The sequence below is a fragment of the Euprymna scolopes genome, chromosome 32, assembly GCF_053919585.1.
Source record: "Euprymna scolopes isolate OS-2025 chromosome 32, ASM5391958v1, whole genome shotgun sequence".
Taxonomy (NCBI): domain Eukaryota; kingdom Metazoa; phylum Mollusca; class Cephalopoda; order Sepiida; family Sepiolidae; genus Euprymna; species Euprymna scolopes.
Window position 1 is genome coordinate 57,687,410 of NC_136513.1, and position 20,776 is coordinate 57,708,185.

General features: G+C 37.1%; 1 protein-coding gene across 2 annotated transcripts in view; it reads left to right on the forward strand.

Moving 5' to 3' along the window:
• LOC145256377 (ras-related protein Rab-29-like) overlaps nucleotides 1-20,776 on the forward strand; it is a 56,033-nt gene that overhangs the window by 29,659 nt on the left and 5,598 nt on the right. For both annotated transcript variants that reach the window (XM_080115207.1, XM_080115206.1), the window contains exons 3-4: nucleotides 18,144-18,215; nucleotides 19,799-19,980. In XM_080115207.1, the coding sequence (XP_079971333.1) occupies nucleotides 18,144-18,215; nucleotides 19,799-19,980 (254 nt within the window). The remainder of the gene's footprint in view (nucleotides 1-18,143; nucleotides 18,216-19,798; nucleotides 19,981-20,776) is intronic.

Sequence of the window (20,776 nt, forward strand, 5' to 3'; positions counted from 1 at the left end):
TTACAAAAAAGAGTGCAGCATCAGGCGTAGAACAGTACAAAGCAAGATTTGTTGCTAAGGAGGTGCTCTCAGATTTACGGTAAAGAATACTTTTCTACGTTTTCACTGACCACAAACCTAACGACAATCAGAATTTTACTGCAAGTCGCATCACAATATGAACTAAACATCCATCAAATGGACATAAAAAATGCTTATTTGAATGCCCCAATAGACTGTGAAATTTATATTACCCCTCCAGAGGGATTTATAATGAAAAATAAAAATAGCGTGTGGCGACTTAACAAGTCATATGGTCTAAAGCAGGGTACTCAGTGTTGGAATACAGTATTTCATGATTATATTATTAAACAACAATTTAGACAATGCGCTGTAGACCCCTGCTTATATACCCAACACAAAGACGATAAACTACTGATTTTGGTTTTGTGGGTCGATGATATTTTAATCGCATCAAATTGTGACATAATGTTAACTGATGTTAAGAACAAATTAAGTAAAAGATTCAAAATGACCGATCTTAGCAAAATATCCTGGTTTCTGGGGATAGAATTTACTCAAAGCAAAGGACTTGTTATGATGACTCAATCGAGATACATCGACAAAATACTATTAAAATTTGGAATGGGAGAGTGCAAGAAATGCTCTACACCGGTCGAAAATGATATTAATAAAAATATACACACAGAATCTGAAATAATAAATGACAAACAATACAGCAAAATTATAGGTAGTCTTGTATACTTAATGCCTGCAACCAGACCCTACATATGCTATACAGTAACAAAACTCTCACAAAAATTATCACGACCGACAATGAAGGATTTAAACAGATCCAAACAAGTCCTACGTTATTTAAAAGGAACTAAAGAACAGAAGTTAGTACTTAGAAAATCAAGAAATCCGCTAAAATTAGGTTTTTCGGATTCAGACTGGGCAAACGACGAAGATCGAAAGAGTGTATCTGGATATTGTTTCAGACTCTCAGAAAATGGGCCTATTATTTCATGGAAATCTAAAAAGCAACAGATTGTATCTCTCTCCACGTGTGAAGCTGAATTTATCGTGATCACACACACGACCCAGGAAGCACTCTACCTTAAAAATATCCTAAAGACGATTTTAGAGCCAGAATTAACTAAAAGCCCCATAGTAATTAACTGTGATAATCAAGCCAGTATAGTCTTAGCACAGAACACGATAATCAACCAAAGATCTAAGCATATAGATATAAAATACCATTTCATAAAAAAACGAGATAAAAAAGGAATCCATTATTTTGAATTACATATCATCAGAACAAAATATCGCTGATGTATTTACGAAACCGGCGACAAGGATAAAGCTACGTTTTTTTTCTTAAAACTTGTTGGGGAATTCGACTAGATATTTTTTCTTTCTTTCACTGCCCTGTATGTATATAGATTTCTATATATTAAAAATACAGACCAGCGAAGTTCCACTCATGAGAAGGCTCTTACTTTTTTGCATGAATATCAGCGGAAAACCCTAGGGGTAATGCTCAGAGTATATAGATTTCTATATATCAAAAAAAATAAATAAATAGTCCTGGATAAGACGTTAAACTGTATCCATTTTATTTGTATTAACATTTTAACCTACTAATGCGTAACTAATACTTTTGCTTAAAAAAAAAAAAAACTCTTTGTAATTTTCCTTTTTGACATTTAAACACAATTAAAAATGGTGTCTTTTTAAATGCTAAAATTCTAAGATCCAAATGATTTCTAATTTTTGTTATGTCTAAGTGAATATAAAAATATATATTTATTTTTGAGCAGAACAAACACAAGGGACTTCCCCAAGATAAAAAATAGGGAGGATGTTGCAATATTTTGGACTTATAATGGGGTATGATCCCACACAGTCGGACGATTCTATTTATAAACGATGCTGCTAAGAACTGACGAATCAAATTAATTCACGTTCTGCTACCAAGCAATCAGAAACCAGAATTGCTTCATAAATATTAAACCTTTTCTGGAGCAATTTCACATGTTCTTTTCCTGGGTTTCGACACGGTAAGAATATTTTGTTCTGTTCCGACATCATTTGCGCATGTGTAGAAGCGAACTTGTCATGAGAGGATGGTTTTTGCTGACCCCTCCCTATAGAAAACTGATGATTTTAGGGTGAATGAATTAATGTTTTTGGCCAATTTTTCGATATTTGTCGGGCGAAGGTTGGACCTTAAAAAGGATACCTATCTGGCAAAAATCCGTGACCCGTGTCAAAAGTTTGTGAGACAAGCAAATGTGTGTGTGTATGTATGTATATGTATATATATAATATATAATATAATATAATATATATATATATATATATAGATGGATTCCAGCTACTTACTCATGACACACAGGAGACTTATTGGTCTGCACTGAGGGAGACGACCTGTCACCTGAATTCTTAAATACAGGGCATACTGATGAGGTTTTCCAGAGTGTTGGGAAGCAATTGTCCTTAAGCCAACGCTTAAACAGTTTTGTAAGTATGGGGGCAAGTTCTGGTCGAAGCTTTCAGCACTATAATTGGAATGCCGTCAGGGCTACTTGCTTTACTGGAATCAAGGTTCTTGATTAGCTTGGCGACATTACGCACAGATATTTGTATGTTGCATAGCGTGTTGTCTGTTATAGGAAGAAATACAGGGAGTTGATGGCCTTGGTCGTAAAGGGTAGAATTAGCTACAAAGTTCATGGCAAATAGTTTGGCTTTGTCTGATGCTGATGAGATGACCTCAGGTCCATTGATGATGGTTGGGATAGAATGCACGCTTCTGTTCAGGATCCTGTTTGATATTTGTCAAAACTGGTGGGGTCCAAGCTGCTGCTCAGCTACTTTGGATTTAATGGACTGAGCATATTGCTCTCTTGCATTTTTATTACTCTTTTACAGTGGTTGCTGGCAGTCCTGAAAGTAGCTTTAGTCTCAGTACATCTCTTACGTTGGTAGCTATGGAAAAAGTGATTTCTGTGCACAATGGCAGCAGCACATTCTGGAGAGAACCATGTCTGGCTGTTAGGTTTTTGTTGGAATTTTTTGGATGGTATGAATCGGTCTATACCTACAATTAACCATTCAGTCAGGTCTGATACTATAGAGAACATTCTTTTTAAACATGGAATGCAGAGGTAGATCAGATATAAATGTACGGAAGCTATCCCAGTCAGCCATAGAGTATCGATATACAATACGGTGGAGAGGTACGTCTGAAGACTTGTTGCATTTTATTTTTATCTTAACTGATACAACCGAGTGGTCGGAAGATCCCAGATGAGATAGAACAGAACATGAACATAGCTCAGGGGAAGTTGTCAGAAAAAGATCTAGAAGGCTTGCATACTGATCGGTAGTATCTGGCACGCAAGTGGGTTCATGAACAATCTGAGTGAGGTCATAGGCAATGGGTAAATCATGACAGAACCTCCCCTCATCAGCTGTCTTGTTTGAGTAGGTCAGCCATTCCACATTGTGGACATTGAAGTCACCACAGATGTGAATGTTAGCTGAAGAATGAGCAGACAGGATGAGGTCAATTTTCTCAGATATACTCTTAAAGATAGTAATTCCACTGATGTGGGGGCAATAGAGGGCAAATATAAATGCAGTGGTGTAAGCAAGTGCAACCCGGAAGCATATATAAGGTAAATTAGGGTCTTCTCTGGAGATATCCCTACCACACGGAAAGTCATCTTTAATGTAGGCACATATTCCATGCCCTGGCCATCTTGGGGGTCAGATTTAGATGTTAAGTTAGAGTATCCATTAATTATGAACTCCTCTAGCGAAGTGGTCAGCCTTATACCAGTTTTGCTTAGGAACAATATGTCCGGTTTCATCTCCTGCAGTTGGGTTTCAACCTCTGGAAGGTTGGAACGTAGACCCCTGATGTTAGAAAAGGAGACATTGTAGTAGGGGTCTACATCGGAGGATGGGGTTCTAGGTTTGTTCGTGTTTTTTTTTTTTTTTTTTTTTTTTTTTCTGGAGATAATTCATGTTGAGGTTTTGGGATTTGTGGAACAGGTCGACAGACTTGGTTAGAGAGGGAAAGTAAGAGAAAAAGACAGGATTTTTTTTTTTTTTTTTTTTTTTTTTTTTTTGTAGCACATAAGGTAAAGCTGTAAGAATTACTCGTATGGCATCGAGAGGCCCCACCAGAAACTACTGCATTGTCCAGAATCCATTCATCAAATGGCAATACAACAGCCCCAGTACTTGGCACCTACTGATAGGACAGCCTCTTTAGTGGTTAATCCAAGATTCGGGTACCTGACTCTCAGGCAGATAACGTCAGCTCAGATGAAATGTTTACCTCCAGCACCCTTACTAGTGACATGGCCACAAGGATAGACATAGAAACAGAAAATTTCCGACATCTCAGGCTACTGTTTACGCAAGTACTGCCGATCTGGAAAGCAGCTTTTTCTTCAACCTTTATCAGAAAAATCACTCATTAGAAATGAGGACTGAAGGACAAATAAGGAGAAACGAGAGTTACTGGAGCTGCCGATAACAGATCCACAGTGCATTATCTACTCTCCATTTAAAAAAAAATAAAATAAAACTAAAAAGGTCAGAGATAAAGAGGTTAAAAAAAATATATATATATATATATATATATATATATATATATTAGGTACGAGGGACTTATTAATATCTAGTCCATTGCTCCATTTCAAATTTAGGAAGATATTTGAAAATAGTCTCCTCTCCCATATTAATGCATAGATTTGAGATGTTATACACAGAAATTACGTATCAGGTATGATTAATAGTAATGAAAACAATTTCTACTTTCTATAAGTAGACATTTCCTCCTTGTTAGGTTGCTAGCGCAAAAAGAACTAGTCCTGAAATGGCTTTGTTCACATTAAAACTTGTAAGTTGTACAATATCCACAAGTTCTTGATTTTCTAAATACTAACTTCTGTTCTTTAGTTCCTTTTAAATAATGCAGGACTTGTTTAGCTCTGTTTAAATCCTTCATTGTCGGTCGTGATAATTTTTGTGAGAGTTTTGTAACTGTATAGCATATGTAGGGTCTGGTCGCAGGCATTAAGTATACAAGACTACGTATAATTTTGCTGTCATTGTTTGTCATTTATTATTTCAGATTCTGTGTGTATATTTTTATTATCATTTTCGACCGGTGTAAAACGTTTCTTGCACTCTCCCATTCCAAATTTTAATAGTATTTTGTCGATGTATCTCGATTGAGTCATCGTAACAAGTCCTTTGCTTTGAGTAAATTCTATCCCCAAAAACCAGGATATTTTGCTAAGATCGGTCATTTTGAATCTTTTACTTAATTTGTTCTTAACATCGGTTAACATTATGTCACAATTTGATGCGATTAATATATCATCGACCCACAAAACCAAAATCAGTAGTTTATCGTCTTTGTGTTGGGTATATAAGCAGGGGTCTACAGCGCATTGTCTGAATTGTTGTTTAATAATATAATCATGAAATACTGTATTCCAACACTGAGCACTCTGCTTTAGACCATATAATGACTTGTTAATTCGCCACACGCTATTTTTATTTTTCATTATAAATCCTTCTGGAGGGGTAATATAAATTTCAGTCTATTGGGGCATTAAAATAAGCATTTTTTACGTCCATTTGATGGATGTTTAGGTCATATTGTGATGCGATTTGCAGTAAAATGCTGATTGTCGTTAGGTTTGTGGTCAGTGAAAACATAGGAAAATATTCGGCCTAACGTTTACAGGGAATATGAACTGGAATAGATACATTGAGAGCATTGCCAAGGCTGCTGCAAGGAAGGTTGGCTCCCTCTACCGTGCTAGAAAACTACTTACACCTGACAGTATCCTGTACCTCTATAAGGCCACCATTCACCCATGTATGGAGTACTGTTGTCACATCTGGGCTGGTGCATCTGCTGCTTGTCTCTCGCTCCTGGACAGGGTTCAAAAGAGAGTCGCCAACCTGATAGGTCCTGAACTGTCATCTAGGCTTCAGCCTCTGTCCCATTGACGAGATGTTGCATCCCTCTGCCTGTTCTACAAATACTTTAATGGTGAATGCTCTGACGAACTGCAAACACTTGTACCTCCTCGACGTAACTACCTCCGACAAGCTAGTAAGTCTCATCCCTTTACAGTAGAGATCCCTAGGTGCAAGAAAGCCTTTTACTCCAATAGTTTCTTCCCCAGAACTGCAGGTCTTTGGAACTCCCTTCCTGGATTCTGCTTTCCCAACTGTACTGATATGCAGAAGTTCAAGTGTAATGTGAACAAACATCTTTCTACTCATCTCCCTTCATAATGACCCTGCTAATTAAGTCCCTCATAGTAGCCCCCTGCTTCAAAGTGGCACAGTTCCTTGTTTGGGGTGAAAATTGAATAAAAAAAAAAAAAAATGCTACAACAGAATACCAACCACTCTAATTTAAAAATTTTTTTTTTTTTTTTTTTTTTATAGGTAATTGAGGTCGTTGACAACGAATCTGATAGTCAAACTTGGAGCAAATTTACCGTTTGCATGGTATTAACCCCTGAACTCACGAACTACTTTCCACCATTTTGCAGCTTCCGTTTACGTGACGCGCGGCAACATAAACAACGGCTTCTCACATGGCGTACCAATCTTCCACGGAAAATTTAAAATTAGATGAAAAAGAACATGCAAACCAAATTGGGGGGGGGGGTAATTTAATTTATTTATTTTTTTCTTCTTTTCAGGACATAGAATTTTCTAATTTTCAAAAACGCATTATAGCACTTTTTGGGTGGAAAATTTAAAATTAGCTGAAAAAGAAATAACACAAAAGGAAAGCACTTCAAGTTGGGGAGGGGGGGGGTAATTTAATTGCTTTTTTTTTTTTTTTTTTTTTTTTCCTGGAACATAGAATTTTCAAATTTTCAAAAAGTAACGCACCGACATTTACCCATTAGAACACCATTTAACATTTTTTGAAGATTTTACTGCTTTCATTGGGGGCGTGAGCAGTAAAATCTTTGAAAAATGTTAACTGGTGTTCTAATCAGTAAATGTCAGTGCGTTACTTATGGAAAAACGGTTAACTAAACTGCAGAAGCACCTATTAAGCCACATAAGTTCTATAATTGAATCCCCCTCCCGCAAAAAAAAGAACGCATTAAAAACTGTGAGACAAAAAAAAAAAAAAAGTCCCCCAATTTGTTGTACTTTTCTTTAATTGTAAGTCATTCAAAAATGTCAGTCCGTAATTTTTTCCACCCAAAAAGTGCTATTATGTACTTTTTAAAAATTCTATGTTCCAGGAAGAAAAACCAATTAAATGACCCTCTTCTCCCCAACTGGGAGTGCTTCCCTTTTTTTTTTTTTTTTTTTTTTTTTTTTTTTTTTTTCAGCTAATTTTAAATTTTCCGTGGAAGATTTGTACGCCATGTGAGAAGATAGTTTGCTTGTTGAAGCCATTGTTTATGCTACAGCGCGCGCATAGCGTAAACGAAAGCTGCAAAATGGTGGAAAGTAGTTTGTGGGTTCAGGGGTTAATACCATGCAAACGGTAAATTTGCTCCAAGTTTGACTATCAGATTCATTGTCAGCGACCTCAATTACCTATATAAAAAAAACACAATATGGTTTCCGTTCTGCTAGATCTACAGCCGATGTGCTTACAGTTATGTCATAGGATTAGCAAATCTCTCAACAGAGGCAACCTTTCTAGGGCAATTGCTCTTGACATATCAAAGGCCTTTGATAGGGTATGGCATAAAGGTTTACTTCACAAGATCTCCAGCTATGGTATAGCTGGAAATGTCTTCTCAATTATTAAATCCTTTTTCTCTGATAGGTTCATAAGAATAGTAGTGGATGGACAAAAATCAGAAGCTCACAGTATTAATGCTGGAGTCCCTCAGGGGTTCATCCTGGGCCCAACTCTTTTCCTGATCTACATTAATGATCTTCCAAATCACATCCTTACATCATTCGTAGACATTTTTGCTGATGACACTACCATCTATGGTAGCACATCTAAGACAGTAAACAACCAAGTTCTCTCCGATTATCTCTCCTCTGATCTTGATCACGTTGTACAATGGGGAAAGGAGTGGCTGGTTACTTTTATGCATCTAAAACCAAGCTTTTATCTTTACATCATCAACGTTCTGATCCCCATCTGGCATCAATTGAAATGAATGGCTCTCGTCTTGGGAGGCCTCAAGTTTTGACAAGCTTTTGGACTTGACCTTTACTTCTGATCTTAAATGGAATATGTACATCAAATCTGTTGCCAAGGCCGCTGGAAAGATGGTCGGATCCTTCTATCGATCCAGTAGATATCTCACTGCTGATGCAATTCTCTATCTATATAAGAGCCAGGTACGTCCAAGGATAGAATACTGTTGCCACATCTGGGCAGGAGCTGCTAGAAAGGACTTGTCCTTCCTTGATAGGGTTCAAAATAGACTTTGTGGCCTGGTGGGAGATGTCCTTTTCTCTTTGCTACAACCTCTATCTCACAGAAGAGATGTTGCGAGTTTGTCTCTACTTTATCGTTATTTTCATGGAAAGTATTCGACTGAGCTTCAATCTATGGTCCGTCCCCCCCTCGCCAAACTTTCACAAGAAACACTCATCTAGCTGAAAACACTATCAATAATTCCCCCCACTCTTTATCTGTGCCTAAACCTAAACATAGATTCCATGATCAAAGCTTCTTTCTTAGAACTGCATGCATGTGGAATTTCTTCTGCTTTCCAGCTGTCTATAATATGGTTGTCTTCAAGTCCAACGTGAACAAGTTTCTGATGAGCCGTTCCACTTAAGTTAACAAATTTACTGAACTTCCATTACTATCGATTACTATATTGTCCTTTTGACTACTCTACACTCTTTAACCCTTATCCTTGAGTGGCCTCTCGTCCTTGATAAGTGGTGACGCCTATGTAAAAAAAAAAAAAAAAAAAAGTGGTCAGTGTTCTGTTGTAGCGTATCTGGATATTTACCAAAACATTTAGAGATAATAAATTTCCTTTTAAACTGGTTTGTAATTGATTTTTTTTATTCAATCGCACATTATTTTTTTGTATTTTTATTTATTTTTTAATCGTTTTAAGAGAAAAACGAATATTAAACAATGTCAAGGTCATGTCGTCGTATTTTGTTTCCAATATGGCGATCATGTGAAAGGAATATTTTTATTTTACCAAATATTTTATTTTAAACAAAGATAAATAAATCATTTCTCGCTTTGATATTCTATGTTATAATTTAAAATTAAAGTTTCATCATCAAATCCAATAAATCTGCGAATTAATGGATCTATGACTTTCAAATTCCATGAGGAATTATTGCCCTTAGACTAGGAAAAAAATGGCCTTGATTATTTTGTACAAGCCCTTTCTAGTCTCGCACAAAAAAACGCATTCACATCTCAAGCCATTTTTCTTGTCATACACATATGCACACACATACGCGCGCACGTACATACATGTAGATATGTTCACGTACATACACTCACCTTCATGTACATACACACACTAACATACACACATATGGGCAACGTCACTTCCCCTTTGAAGGAAATCCACACATGCGCAAAAGACCACCAGAAACAACTATAAAAGCAAGAGACCTGAGCTGTTTCTTTCTTTTCGAACCAGCTCCCGAGCTGAGTGGTCGACGGACCATCCGCTCCTTTCGATGCGTTTGCGCACGTCACATCCCCTGCCACTATGTGTGCGGCAAGAGTCAGACAGTACGTACACCTTACACGCTTTCAATCTCCATGGCCTGGATTGACTTTCTCACTTTCTCTTTCTCTCTCTCTACAACAATAGACTTTCCTTCTCACCAGTTAACAGCGAGAGACACACGCCAAACTAAACACGTGTTGTACCCTTTTCTTTCATTTGTTTCTTCATGAAATAAATTCTAGATCGTTTATTTCTATAAACGCGTTGTTCGTTCCTTTCTCAAAACAATTCATTTTACCAATTTTGTACGACTGGGGAATATATTTAATATATACCCACCAGTCCACTACAATTTTATATTGTAGTTTTTGTTAAATATTAATTTATATTTTACTAGCAAAAGTACCCGTCGTTGACTGGGTTCAAAAACAGCCTACAGAAAATGGACTCTGATTTCTGAAAGTATGATGGGTTATGAAAAGGATGGGTTGTAAAAAGATAGCTTCGAATTTGGGGGTATCAAAACCAAAGCAAAATATGATGAAAGTAAAAATAAAATAGATAAACCCCATAATTTATTATACCATACCTGTTCACACTGAAACACTCATCACAATATTCTGTGGATCTATATTAAAAAAAAAACCTTGTTAAACTTTGTGACATATTTCAATTCTATGGAGGTCAAGCGCAAACGAACACCCCATAATTTTATTATACCATATTTCTTCTAACTGAAACATAATTATCAAAGTATACTTACACAGATAGATAGGCACAAACTTTAATAAAGATTTTTCATATTTCCATTCTATGGAGGCCAGGCACGAACGCAAACCCCACAATTTTATTATACCATCCCTATTTAAGTTAAAACATACTTATCAAAGTATTCTTATGTACATCTATATCAAAAACACTTGTAAACGTTTTTTTTTAATTTTTAAATTTTTTATTTCCATACTTTGTGGACCAAGCACGAATGCAGACCCCACAATTTTAATGAACCACTGTTCTGCCAGATCAAACATACCCATTCCTGTGTCTCGATACATCTATCATTATATGTAATCAGTTTTTTAAAATAGTCAACCATATAGGAGCCTATTCGTGACCAGATACACACACATTCAGCTTTATATTATAGATTAAGGTTATCTCTATGATTACAGTTTTCACTTCATTTCCGGTTACCTTTCCTCATGTTGCAAATTTTTTTTTTTCATAATAACGTTTAGAAAATAAAGTCTGGTTTTATTTTTTTTTTGTTAAATGTTTTTCATTTTTTTAAATTTTATTTTTTAATATATCGTTTTAAGTAAAAAAAAAAATTACGCACCTAATTGCCACGTAGAAAAAAAAAATAACCAAAAATTACGAATAATCATAGAACAGCTGATATTGTGTTTGGTACTTGTACAGTTTAGTCAAGACGTTAAAAAATGAAAATATCGAAAAAAGGTTATATTGTACGTATCTGTTTTGGACTGATGATCTCTGAAAAAAAATTTCATTTAATTTGATCAAGTAGTTTTTTACAGCGGAAAAACACGTTTTATGGGAGCGTGTTGAAGTCAGCCATTGTGAAATTTGCTGAACACGCCACGGGGAGATAACTCCATGTAAAGCACCGATACTCCCCCCCCCCATCTTTAATTCTATCTTTTCTTCCTAAAAATCGAACCTTTTGCTCGGTATCATAATAAATTGTTTTTTCGCTGTAAAAAAAAAAAAAAAAAAAAAAACTACTTGATGAAAAAGTTAATTTTTTTTTATTTTTTTTATTTTTCGTAAAACTTCGTTCCATAACGGATACGTGCAATATAATCTTTGTTCGATATTTTCATTTTTTAATGTCTTGACTAAACTGTACAAGTACCTTGTGTTTTTAGTAAAAAAAAAAATATTGAAACCCTGACACAAGTAATCTAAAATATTCGTTTCAGAGTTATGTCCCCTGCACTGTCTGCCACTGTCTACTTTATAAAGTCTAAGAAAATTACTTTTAACTAGAAATAATTTCTACTCGATGAATCTTCACAACTTCTGGATATATTGCTATGACATGGCAATTAAGTACGTAACACTGCTCCTGGCGAAAACGACTTTTTTTTATCAATCTGTTTACTGTATCTTAACAAGCAGCTGTTGAATATTATTAATCTTTATTGTTATTCTTGTTATTAAGGTTGGGCATTTAGAGAAGTTAACAAACGAAAAAAAACATTAAAAAAGGGTAAAACATTTAAATATAATAAAATATAAATGTTACCAAACGCAAGATAGGTTACTCTTCTACCTACGTGGATAAGTTTTGTGTATTTTAACGTATTTTAAAGCTTTTATTTGATTCGAAAAACAAGTAGTGCCAAGTAGGTAAGTTAAGCTGACAAGAACATTTTATCTTCGTGGTGTCAAAAATTTCCCAAAAATCCAAAAATAAACAAAATACTCATGTCACCGTCACACTTATTGGGTGGATCTCTTTTTAATCGTTTTGCCAAGTTTTTTAAGGACTGTCGTCGTCGTCATCATCTCAATACGATGGCGTCTGTTATTTTGTGTGTCATGCTTACACCTTTTTTCTTCCAAATGACTGTCGTTTAATTGTTATGACCTTCCATTTCTTGTAATATTACCAAGAATTCTTCATAAGTTTTGGTTTCGGTTTCGATTCAAGCTGATGCATCCAAGTCATATGGATATATATTTTTTATTTTTGAAATCACAACTTTATAATATATAAGAATCGATAGAAAATTGACTCTATAATAATATATACGAAATCTGCATAAATTAAAATATCATATTTAAGCACATTTTACGACCAGGATATGCTGGGCGTCCCTGCTAGCTTAGATAATTACTTTTGCAGTTTTAACAAAAGAGATACAATAATATCAGGGCATCACCATTTACGCTGAACATCCATAGAATGTGAACATTAATATATTACATATTAGCAGGGCCCATTAACTGGCGTTGCTGGGTGAAAGCCCCCCCCCCACCACCACCACCCTTGCAAAAAAAGCAAACTACAGTTGTTGTTGGTGGCCACTGCCATCCTTGAACAATTGCCGACACTGCTGCGACCGAAATGAAATAATCTGGCTTTCACTGTGATGGTTTGGGGCGATAACCTGCAATCTAAAAAAAGCAATTAGGGGAATGCGGAAATCAGTATAAATTAATAAAATTATGAAAAATGGTCCATCTATTATATAAATCCTACCTGTCTGTTCAAATGCATGCACGTATGTATGCTTAAAACCTTCGACAGAGGCGACGGATCCTCATGAGATTGGCATCGCTCCGAAGTTCAACCCCTTGGATGACAAACATCGAAAAATTGACCAAAAACATCAATTTCTTCACCCTCAACTGGACACTTCTCTACAAGGTTGTTTTTTGGTGGGGGGTCGCTTTTTCTTGCAGCGCATTTTTTGCAAGTTATCATATCGGTTGGAATGACTTTACTAATTTCAATTTTCCAAACTTCCGGTCACGTCATGGAGTAGGGGTAAGATGTCAGGTTTTCTTTCACTTTCTTTTCTGCCTTCGCGACATAGGTTTGAACCCGCCTACCTACTATCACTTTTTTTTTTCTTTTTTACTCAACACACACGTCCAAACACCCGGGCAACCAGGCTAGTTAGAATAATAATGGAAAGTAAAAACAGTTTTACAAGTTAGGGATTCTCACTGTATATGAACCGTATAGAGTAATCGAAATAAGTGGTAGCAGTCCTAGCTGTTTCCATTTGTTGTTCAAGTCTTCCTCTTTTCAATCGCTCCAAACAAGGTATGAAGTCACCTGATGTAAAAAGTTAAACAAATACCAGTTCATGGTCCTAAACTAGCCAATGTTAAGAGTTAGATATAGATTCTGGCACAGAAAACAGTAATTTTCCCACTTTTTCAAAAGCATTGCTCATATTTTGATGGAAGTTGCTTTCTGCACACAATTGTGTTCTTACTTGAATTGTTAAAATTAAAGTTTTCCTTTGCTATCCACACACCAACCCTCACAAGTTGGATCATTCCGATTGACTGCATCCAATCTCGCATATGCCGGAGTAGGGTGTCTGTCACCTTGCCAATCCAGCTGTTCGTGATTTAACAGGCTCTTCTCTTTGTTACTCCGCATGCCACTTACAGCCACGCACATATTGGGATGTGCCCGATGAGCTTTCCACACAAGGAAAATACATGAATTATGATTATCCATGAGTTATGATATTGAGAATTTCTGGGATTACTTCCCCTCATTTCCAGCACAGGACACCATGCTCTCTTAGGATTGTCAGTCCCAGTACGCATGTGCCGCCCCCAAGCTGTTCCAGGTCCTTGCATTCTAGCCCGAATCAAGCCAAATGTTTCTGGACTTGATGAAGACGGTGTGCCTGCATCTCAACAAAGATATCGATGTAAACTGACATCACGCAGTCCACAGCTTCCTCCTGCGATAGCACCCTGCTAATGATAGCCTTCATAATGAGGGGAGTCACGTTCAAGCCAAACCCCAAACGTGACAGACGGTATCTATTTCTATCGACCTCTAGTGTCTGGTATGACCACAGTGTCTCGTGGACTCGTACTTGGAGATATGCTCTCCAGAGGTCAAGCAGGGACACATTTGCCCCTTTTTAGTGCCACTTGCACATTTTAGCAATGCAAACCTCTGCATTCATTATGAATGCATCTACATGATTGTAAAGTTCATGGTGGTCCATGCACTGTTTACCTTATTCTGCTGCATCATGGCCATCAACAGAATTAATCCCGTGTGAGATCGGGGTCTTTCTTTTGGGTATGGCACAAGCCAACCCTTGTTCTTGATCATAATCTGGTCAAACTTTTGCAGTCACTTGATATTCTGGCACTCCATTATGCAGTCCTTCAGGTGAGCAGTTATCTGCCTATTTCCATGCTGTGATCCATGCTTGTTTCTGATGGTCAAATGTAGCAGTAAAGTCAAGTTAACTGATGGAGATAGCCGCACGCGTGGAGACTTTCCCAACATCAATCAAGACTGCATCCATAAGTCCAACAGTGATGCCTGCCAATGCTTTTATTGCATTGATGCCTAACAGATCAGATCCCAGCAGTTTACCATGCACCACCAGAGCCTTGATCCTATCAGTTATTGTTTGTTGAAATAGTGACTACTCTTCTTCCCCAGTACGCACGGGATGAGCCTCCAATAGTCAGGACATCCACTTTTGCTGTCTTCGAGGATTGACATTGATTCACATCTATTATTGCGTGCGAGCATCTTGTGTCAATTAATGCTGAACACCGCATTTCATCAACGTAGACGACAATCTCCAGGAGCACTGCATTTACATTTTGGTCAGGGAGTAGGTTGGCACTGATGCCTTATTCCCTTGTTCTGTTTTCCAAACAGTCCTGGGCCCAATGTCCAACCTTGCCGCATTGGTAGCAATTGATACCACATCTTCAGCAATCTCTCACTATGTGACTCTTGCAGCCGCATCTGTAGCAATTTACTCCTCTGCCAGGGCTATTCCCAATAGAAACAACAGATTTACCATTGGATGGACTCACGGCTGCAACCACGTGAAAGCTTTGGCCTTTGGTTAACATCAGCACCCTTGTTTTTGCTATTAAGTCTGCCATAGTTATGGTTTCAATTTTTGGTGTCTATTAGAGTTCGATGGAAATGGCATCAGGGAACCCAGTGACAAAAACCAGTTTGGCAAGTTTTTCTCCCTCAAAACCAGCCAGTCCAACCAACCGTCTGATATTGTTCGTGTAAACGTCCACCTACTTGCCAATCCATTACAGCATAGCTAACTTCCTATAGGCTGTGAACACGCCAGCCGTGAATGCCTTTTTTAATCGAGTCTCCATCTGCTCAATGTCCAGTTAGTCAATTTCACTCATCTTCAAGTACAGGACCAATGCATCCCCTCCATATACAATGGCAGTAGGTTTGCCACATCTATCTTTTGAAGTCTCACTATCAACCTTAACTTCTCTAGCCATACCACTATATCTCCCTCACCGGTAAATGGCTTCACTATCTTGCTGCTTAGTCATATCTTCGCCATGATAATGGCCAAAATAGCTTGAAGTGTTTAAAGTTTTCCTTTCAACTGGCGAATATCTGCTGTTAAATGTTCATGCCAAAAAAAGGTTTTCTTCAGTTTGCAATGTTTTGACACATGCAAAAACGACAATCCTTTTTCTTTTCTTGCTTAGGGGTTGTAGAAAATCCATCTTTCTTCCCACTGACATGCAAATTAACTGTACGTTCAAACGTCTCGGTCAACAAAAAATGTTCTCACCAATAAAGAAATATCAGCTTTTTATGTCTAAATTTGATCACGTCTTAATTTGCATGTCACCTTTTCATTTTCTATCGGTCGGGCTTCAAGTTCGAGTGTCAGTGATTTTTGTTACAATGCGCACATGCTATATGCCCAGTCTGTTAAATCCAAGGTAGCTGATCAGCGGCTTGGTTCCCACCAGTTTTGGCAAATAACAAATAGGATCCTGAACAGAAGTGTGCGTTCTATCCCAACCATTATCAATGGACCAGAGGTCATCTCGTCAGCATCAGACAAGGCCAAACTATTTGCAAAGAACTTTGCAGCTAATTCTACCCTATGCGACAAAGGCCATCAACTCCCCATATTTCCTCCTATAACACAGAACAAGCTAGGTAACATACAAATATCCGTGCATGAGGTCGCCAAGCTAATCAAGAACCTAGATTTCAGTAAAGCAACTGGCCCTGATGGCATCCCAATTATAGTGTTAAAAAAGCTTCAACCAGAACTTGCTCCCATACTTACAAAACTATTTAAGCGCTGCCTTAAGGAGAAGTGCTTTCCGACTCCCTGGAAGACCTCATCAGTTTGCCCTGTATTTAAGAATTCAGGTGATAAGTCCTCTCCCTCTCAGTACAGACCAATAAGTCTCCTGTGTGTTATGAGTAAGTTGCTGGAATCCATATTAAATAGAGAAATGGTCAACCACCTCAGCAGAAACAACCTTCTTAGTGACACACAATATGGTTTCCACTCTGCAAGATCTACCGCAGATGTGCTGACGGTTATATCCCACAGGATTAGTGAATCTCTTGACAAAGGCTTCCTTTCTAGGGCAATTGCTCTTGACATATCAAAGGCCTTCGACAAGGTATGGCATAAGGGTCTACTTCACAAGATTTCCAGCTACGGTATAATTGGAAATGTTTTCTCAATCATTAAATCATTTCTATCCGATAGGCTCATAAGGGTAGTGGTAGATGGACAAAAATCGGAGGCCTGCAATATAAATGCTGGAGTCCCTCAGGGGTCAATCCTGGGCCCAACTCTCTTCCTGATCTACATCAATGACCTCCCTAAACACATACTTAAATCATTCATTGACATTTATGCTGATGATGCGACCATCTACGGCAACACATCAAAGGCTGTAAATGACAAAGTTCTCTCGGATTCTCTCTCCTCTGATCTCGAGTTCGTGGTTCAGTGGGGGAAGATGTTGCTGATTACCTTTAATGCATCCAAAACCAAACTCCTATCCTTACATCATCAACGCTCTGATCCCCATCTGGCATCAATTGTGATGGATGGCTCTCGTCTGGGTGAGGCCCCGTGTTTTGACAAGCTTCTGGGTTTGACCTTTACTCCTGATCTGAAATGGAACACGTACATCAAGTCTGTTGCCGAGGTTGCTGGAAAGATGGTCGGATCCTTCTACTGCTCCAGAAGATATCTCACTAATGATGCAATTCTCTATCTATATAAAAGCCAAGTACGTCCAAGGATGGAGTACTGCTGCCACATCTGGGCAGGAGCTGCTAAAAACAGCCTATCCTGCCTTGACAGTACAAAATAAACTTTGTACCCTAGTGGGGGATGCCCTTTTCTCTTCCCTGCAACCTCTCTCCCACAGAAGAGACGTTGTGAGCCTATCTTTGTTTTATCATTATTTCCATGGGAAGTGCTCGTCTGAGCTCCAATCTCTGGTTCCCCCCCCTCACCAATCTTTCACGAAAAACACCCGACTAGCTGAAACCACTGTCAATAATTTTCCCCACTCTTTATCTGTGACTAAATCAAAACGTAGATTCCATGAACAAAGCTTCTTTCTTAGAACTGTATGCCTGTGGAACTCTCTGCCACTTGCCTGTTTCCCTCCCGACTTCAACTTGGATGTCTTCAAGTGCAACACAAACAAATTCCCCCTTAAGTAATGTCACTTTATCAAATCTCCAATACTAACTATTACTACGATACTATCCCATTGATTACTGTACACACAATAACCCTTATCCCCGAGTGGCTTCTGGGCCTTGATAAGTGGTAACCTCCATGTAAAAAAAAAAAAAAAATTTTAAATAAAAAAAATGGAATGTGTCAGTCTGTGTTTTCCTCGTGATACTCTGACATCTAAAATATCTTTTTTTTTTTTTTTTTTTTTCATGTTTTGTAGTGGATTTTGGTTTAAAACTAATCCAGTGGTCTCCAACGGAAACTATAAGACTACAATTATGGGATATTGCTGGTAAGATTAATTTTTTTGACATTTCTTTTTTTAAATTCTATAAATCAATATTTTTAGTATTTCATCATATTGTCAACAAAAACTTCCATCTCTGATGCAATGGAATCAAGACAGTCCTTTATGAAGACGAGGAATAATATAAGTTTAAATCTCAACCCTGGGCCACACTTGCATTGATGTGTTATTTGGATTTTTTTTTTTTAATTTTTTAAATTTTTTTTTTAGCAAGTATAAAATTTGGTCCACATGCTTTGGAGCCTGTTGTAATGGTTGATGATTAAATGGTTTCAAGATGATTTTGAGTCTGAACAATTATAGAAATAATCATATTACATATGCAGAATACTTGTACTAGATTGCAAAAAAGGCCGTGTTTGTTTGACATACAGCTCCTAAAAGCATGCCTTTCCAAACAGTACCAGGCTTTATCTTTAGGTTATATATATTCTAATAGCAACTGCATAAATTCTCAGCAACATACAAAATAAGGTAGTATGAAAAGTGTGTGTTCAATGTAAATTCCATAAATCAATCTTGGTATTTCTAATACAATGTTTATCTGCTACACAAAGCCATGTTTCAGACTCTAACCAAGAAAATAAGGAATAAATTAAATATAGAATTATACAGATTCCATAAATTTCAGTAAATTTCCTTAATTTTTGCATGCATTAATGAAGGCTTAAATCTAGAAAATTGAAAAGTATTCTAAGTTTAACACTATAATGTCCCAGAGAGTAATTCAATGTTATATTCTGTTTAACTCAGCACTAAGCATCTATCAATCTATTTGATCAGGCTCCTTGCCCGGACCAATGTGATTCTCTCTCCAAATTTCCCTGTCTTCCATCAGCTGCCTTAGATCTTTATGATCACAGTTGGTGTCATGTGCAATTTGCTGAATGTACATGGATCTACGTCACCGTATACTTGTGCACCCGTGCTGTGGAGCCCACTGCAATACACTTCTCATCTGTTCTTGCTTGCCCTTCTGGCAGTGACCAGCAAATCGTAGACATCACTCCCTGATGATAGTAGATATGGCAGGTAGGTTGCCATAAAGTTGCTGCTTTGTGGGATGTCAAGATATATTTTACACTGTTTGTAGCATACGAGTGTACATGTCGTCTAGCTTTCTTTTTAATCTTTTGGTGAGTGTCCAGGTTGTAGCACCATAAACAAGGACAGACTCCACCACTACTCTGAAGAACTGGCTTTACAGTTTGTCAGTTAGTCTTGAAATCCATACTGACTAGCTTATCCAATGCAGCCCATGCTTTTGAGATGTAAATTTCGACTTGACTTCTTTCAGTGTTGTTCCATCTATCTCACACAAGTGATATTATTGAAGCTATTGAAAGATATGTGACTTATTTGCGAATAACACTGCTGATGCACACTAAACATAATTCTGTTTAAAGTCCAGAGGTACTGAATGTTGCACGAGTTCTGACCTGTTACTTTGTCAGTATATAGATTCAAATGAAAAATATATAGAAATTAAATGCATAAATAAGTTAAAATGGAAAATATAAAATGTGGGATAAAAAAATTTGTATTTAAATTTTAATTGGTCTTTGCAGGCCAGGAACGTTACACATCCATGACACGGGTGTACTACAAAGATGCATTTGGTTGTGTGATCATGTGTGACATTACACAGAAGGAGACTATCAAAAGTGCTGCCCTTTGGAAAAAAGATCTGGACCTAAAATGTATGCTTCCTGACTCTACACCAGTTCCGTGCATTCTTCTGGCAAATAAGGTAATCTACAAACCAATTTCTTTTGTCTATCTAATCTGTTGTTTCTTTTCATCTTTTTTGTGATGCAAATTTATAACCTGGCTCTATAAGCAACTATCCATCGTCATTATTCAAAGGAACACCTTGAGCCTGCTTCAGCCTGTCACACCAGCAAGATATCTCCTGAAACATCCTAATGCTTCAAAAGGCTTTATAATCAGAAGGAAACTTGGAATTGAAAATTTTATAGCATTGGAATCAAATATCTCCCAAAAGAATAATTCTGGTTATTTCAACTATGACTAAAGAAATTGTTTTTATTTAGCAATCAATTTATACACAACTTCAAAAACCTATCACTGCAAAGTTCATGAATTTTATTTTCTCATCAGAAGTAGCATTTAATTGTATCATTAGTGGAGAATGCGACTGTACAAAACTACACAACTGTAGCACCATTTAATATTAAAACCAAATATCTCCAAATGTTACATCTCATTAATCCCTATGTAATTATTTGTTTATAAAATTCCTTTAATGTTAATTTTTCAGTTAATTAAAATTATATTTTAGTGTTCCTGTGTGCATTTATACACCTCCTGCAAGGATTGAGGATAATTCGTTAGCTTTTAAAGCCATCTCATGCTCAAGTTAACTATGCACTTAAGCTAACAAAGAATCTTTTAGAAGAATGATTTATTCAATTGACCATAACTTTATCGTCCAGTAAGCTGCAAAGTTAAAAAGATGGTAGAGAAGAAGAGGCAAAAAGAAACGGACTAGTCTTATAAAACACATGACTTAGTATTTAAACATT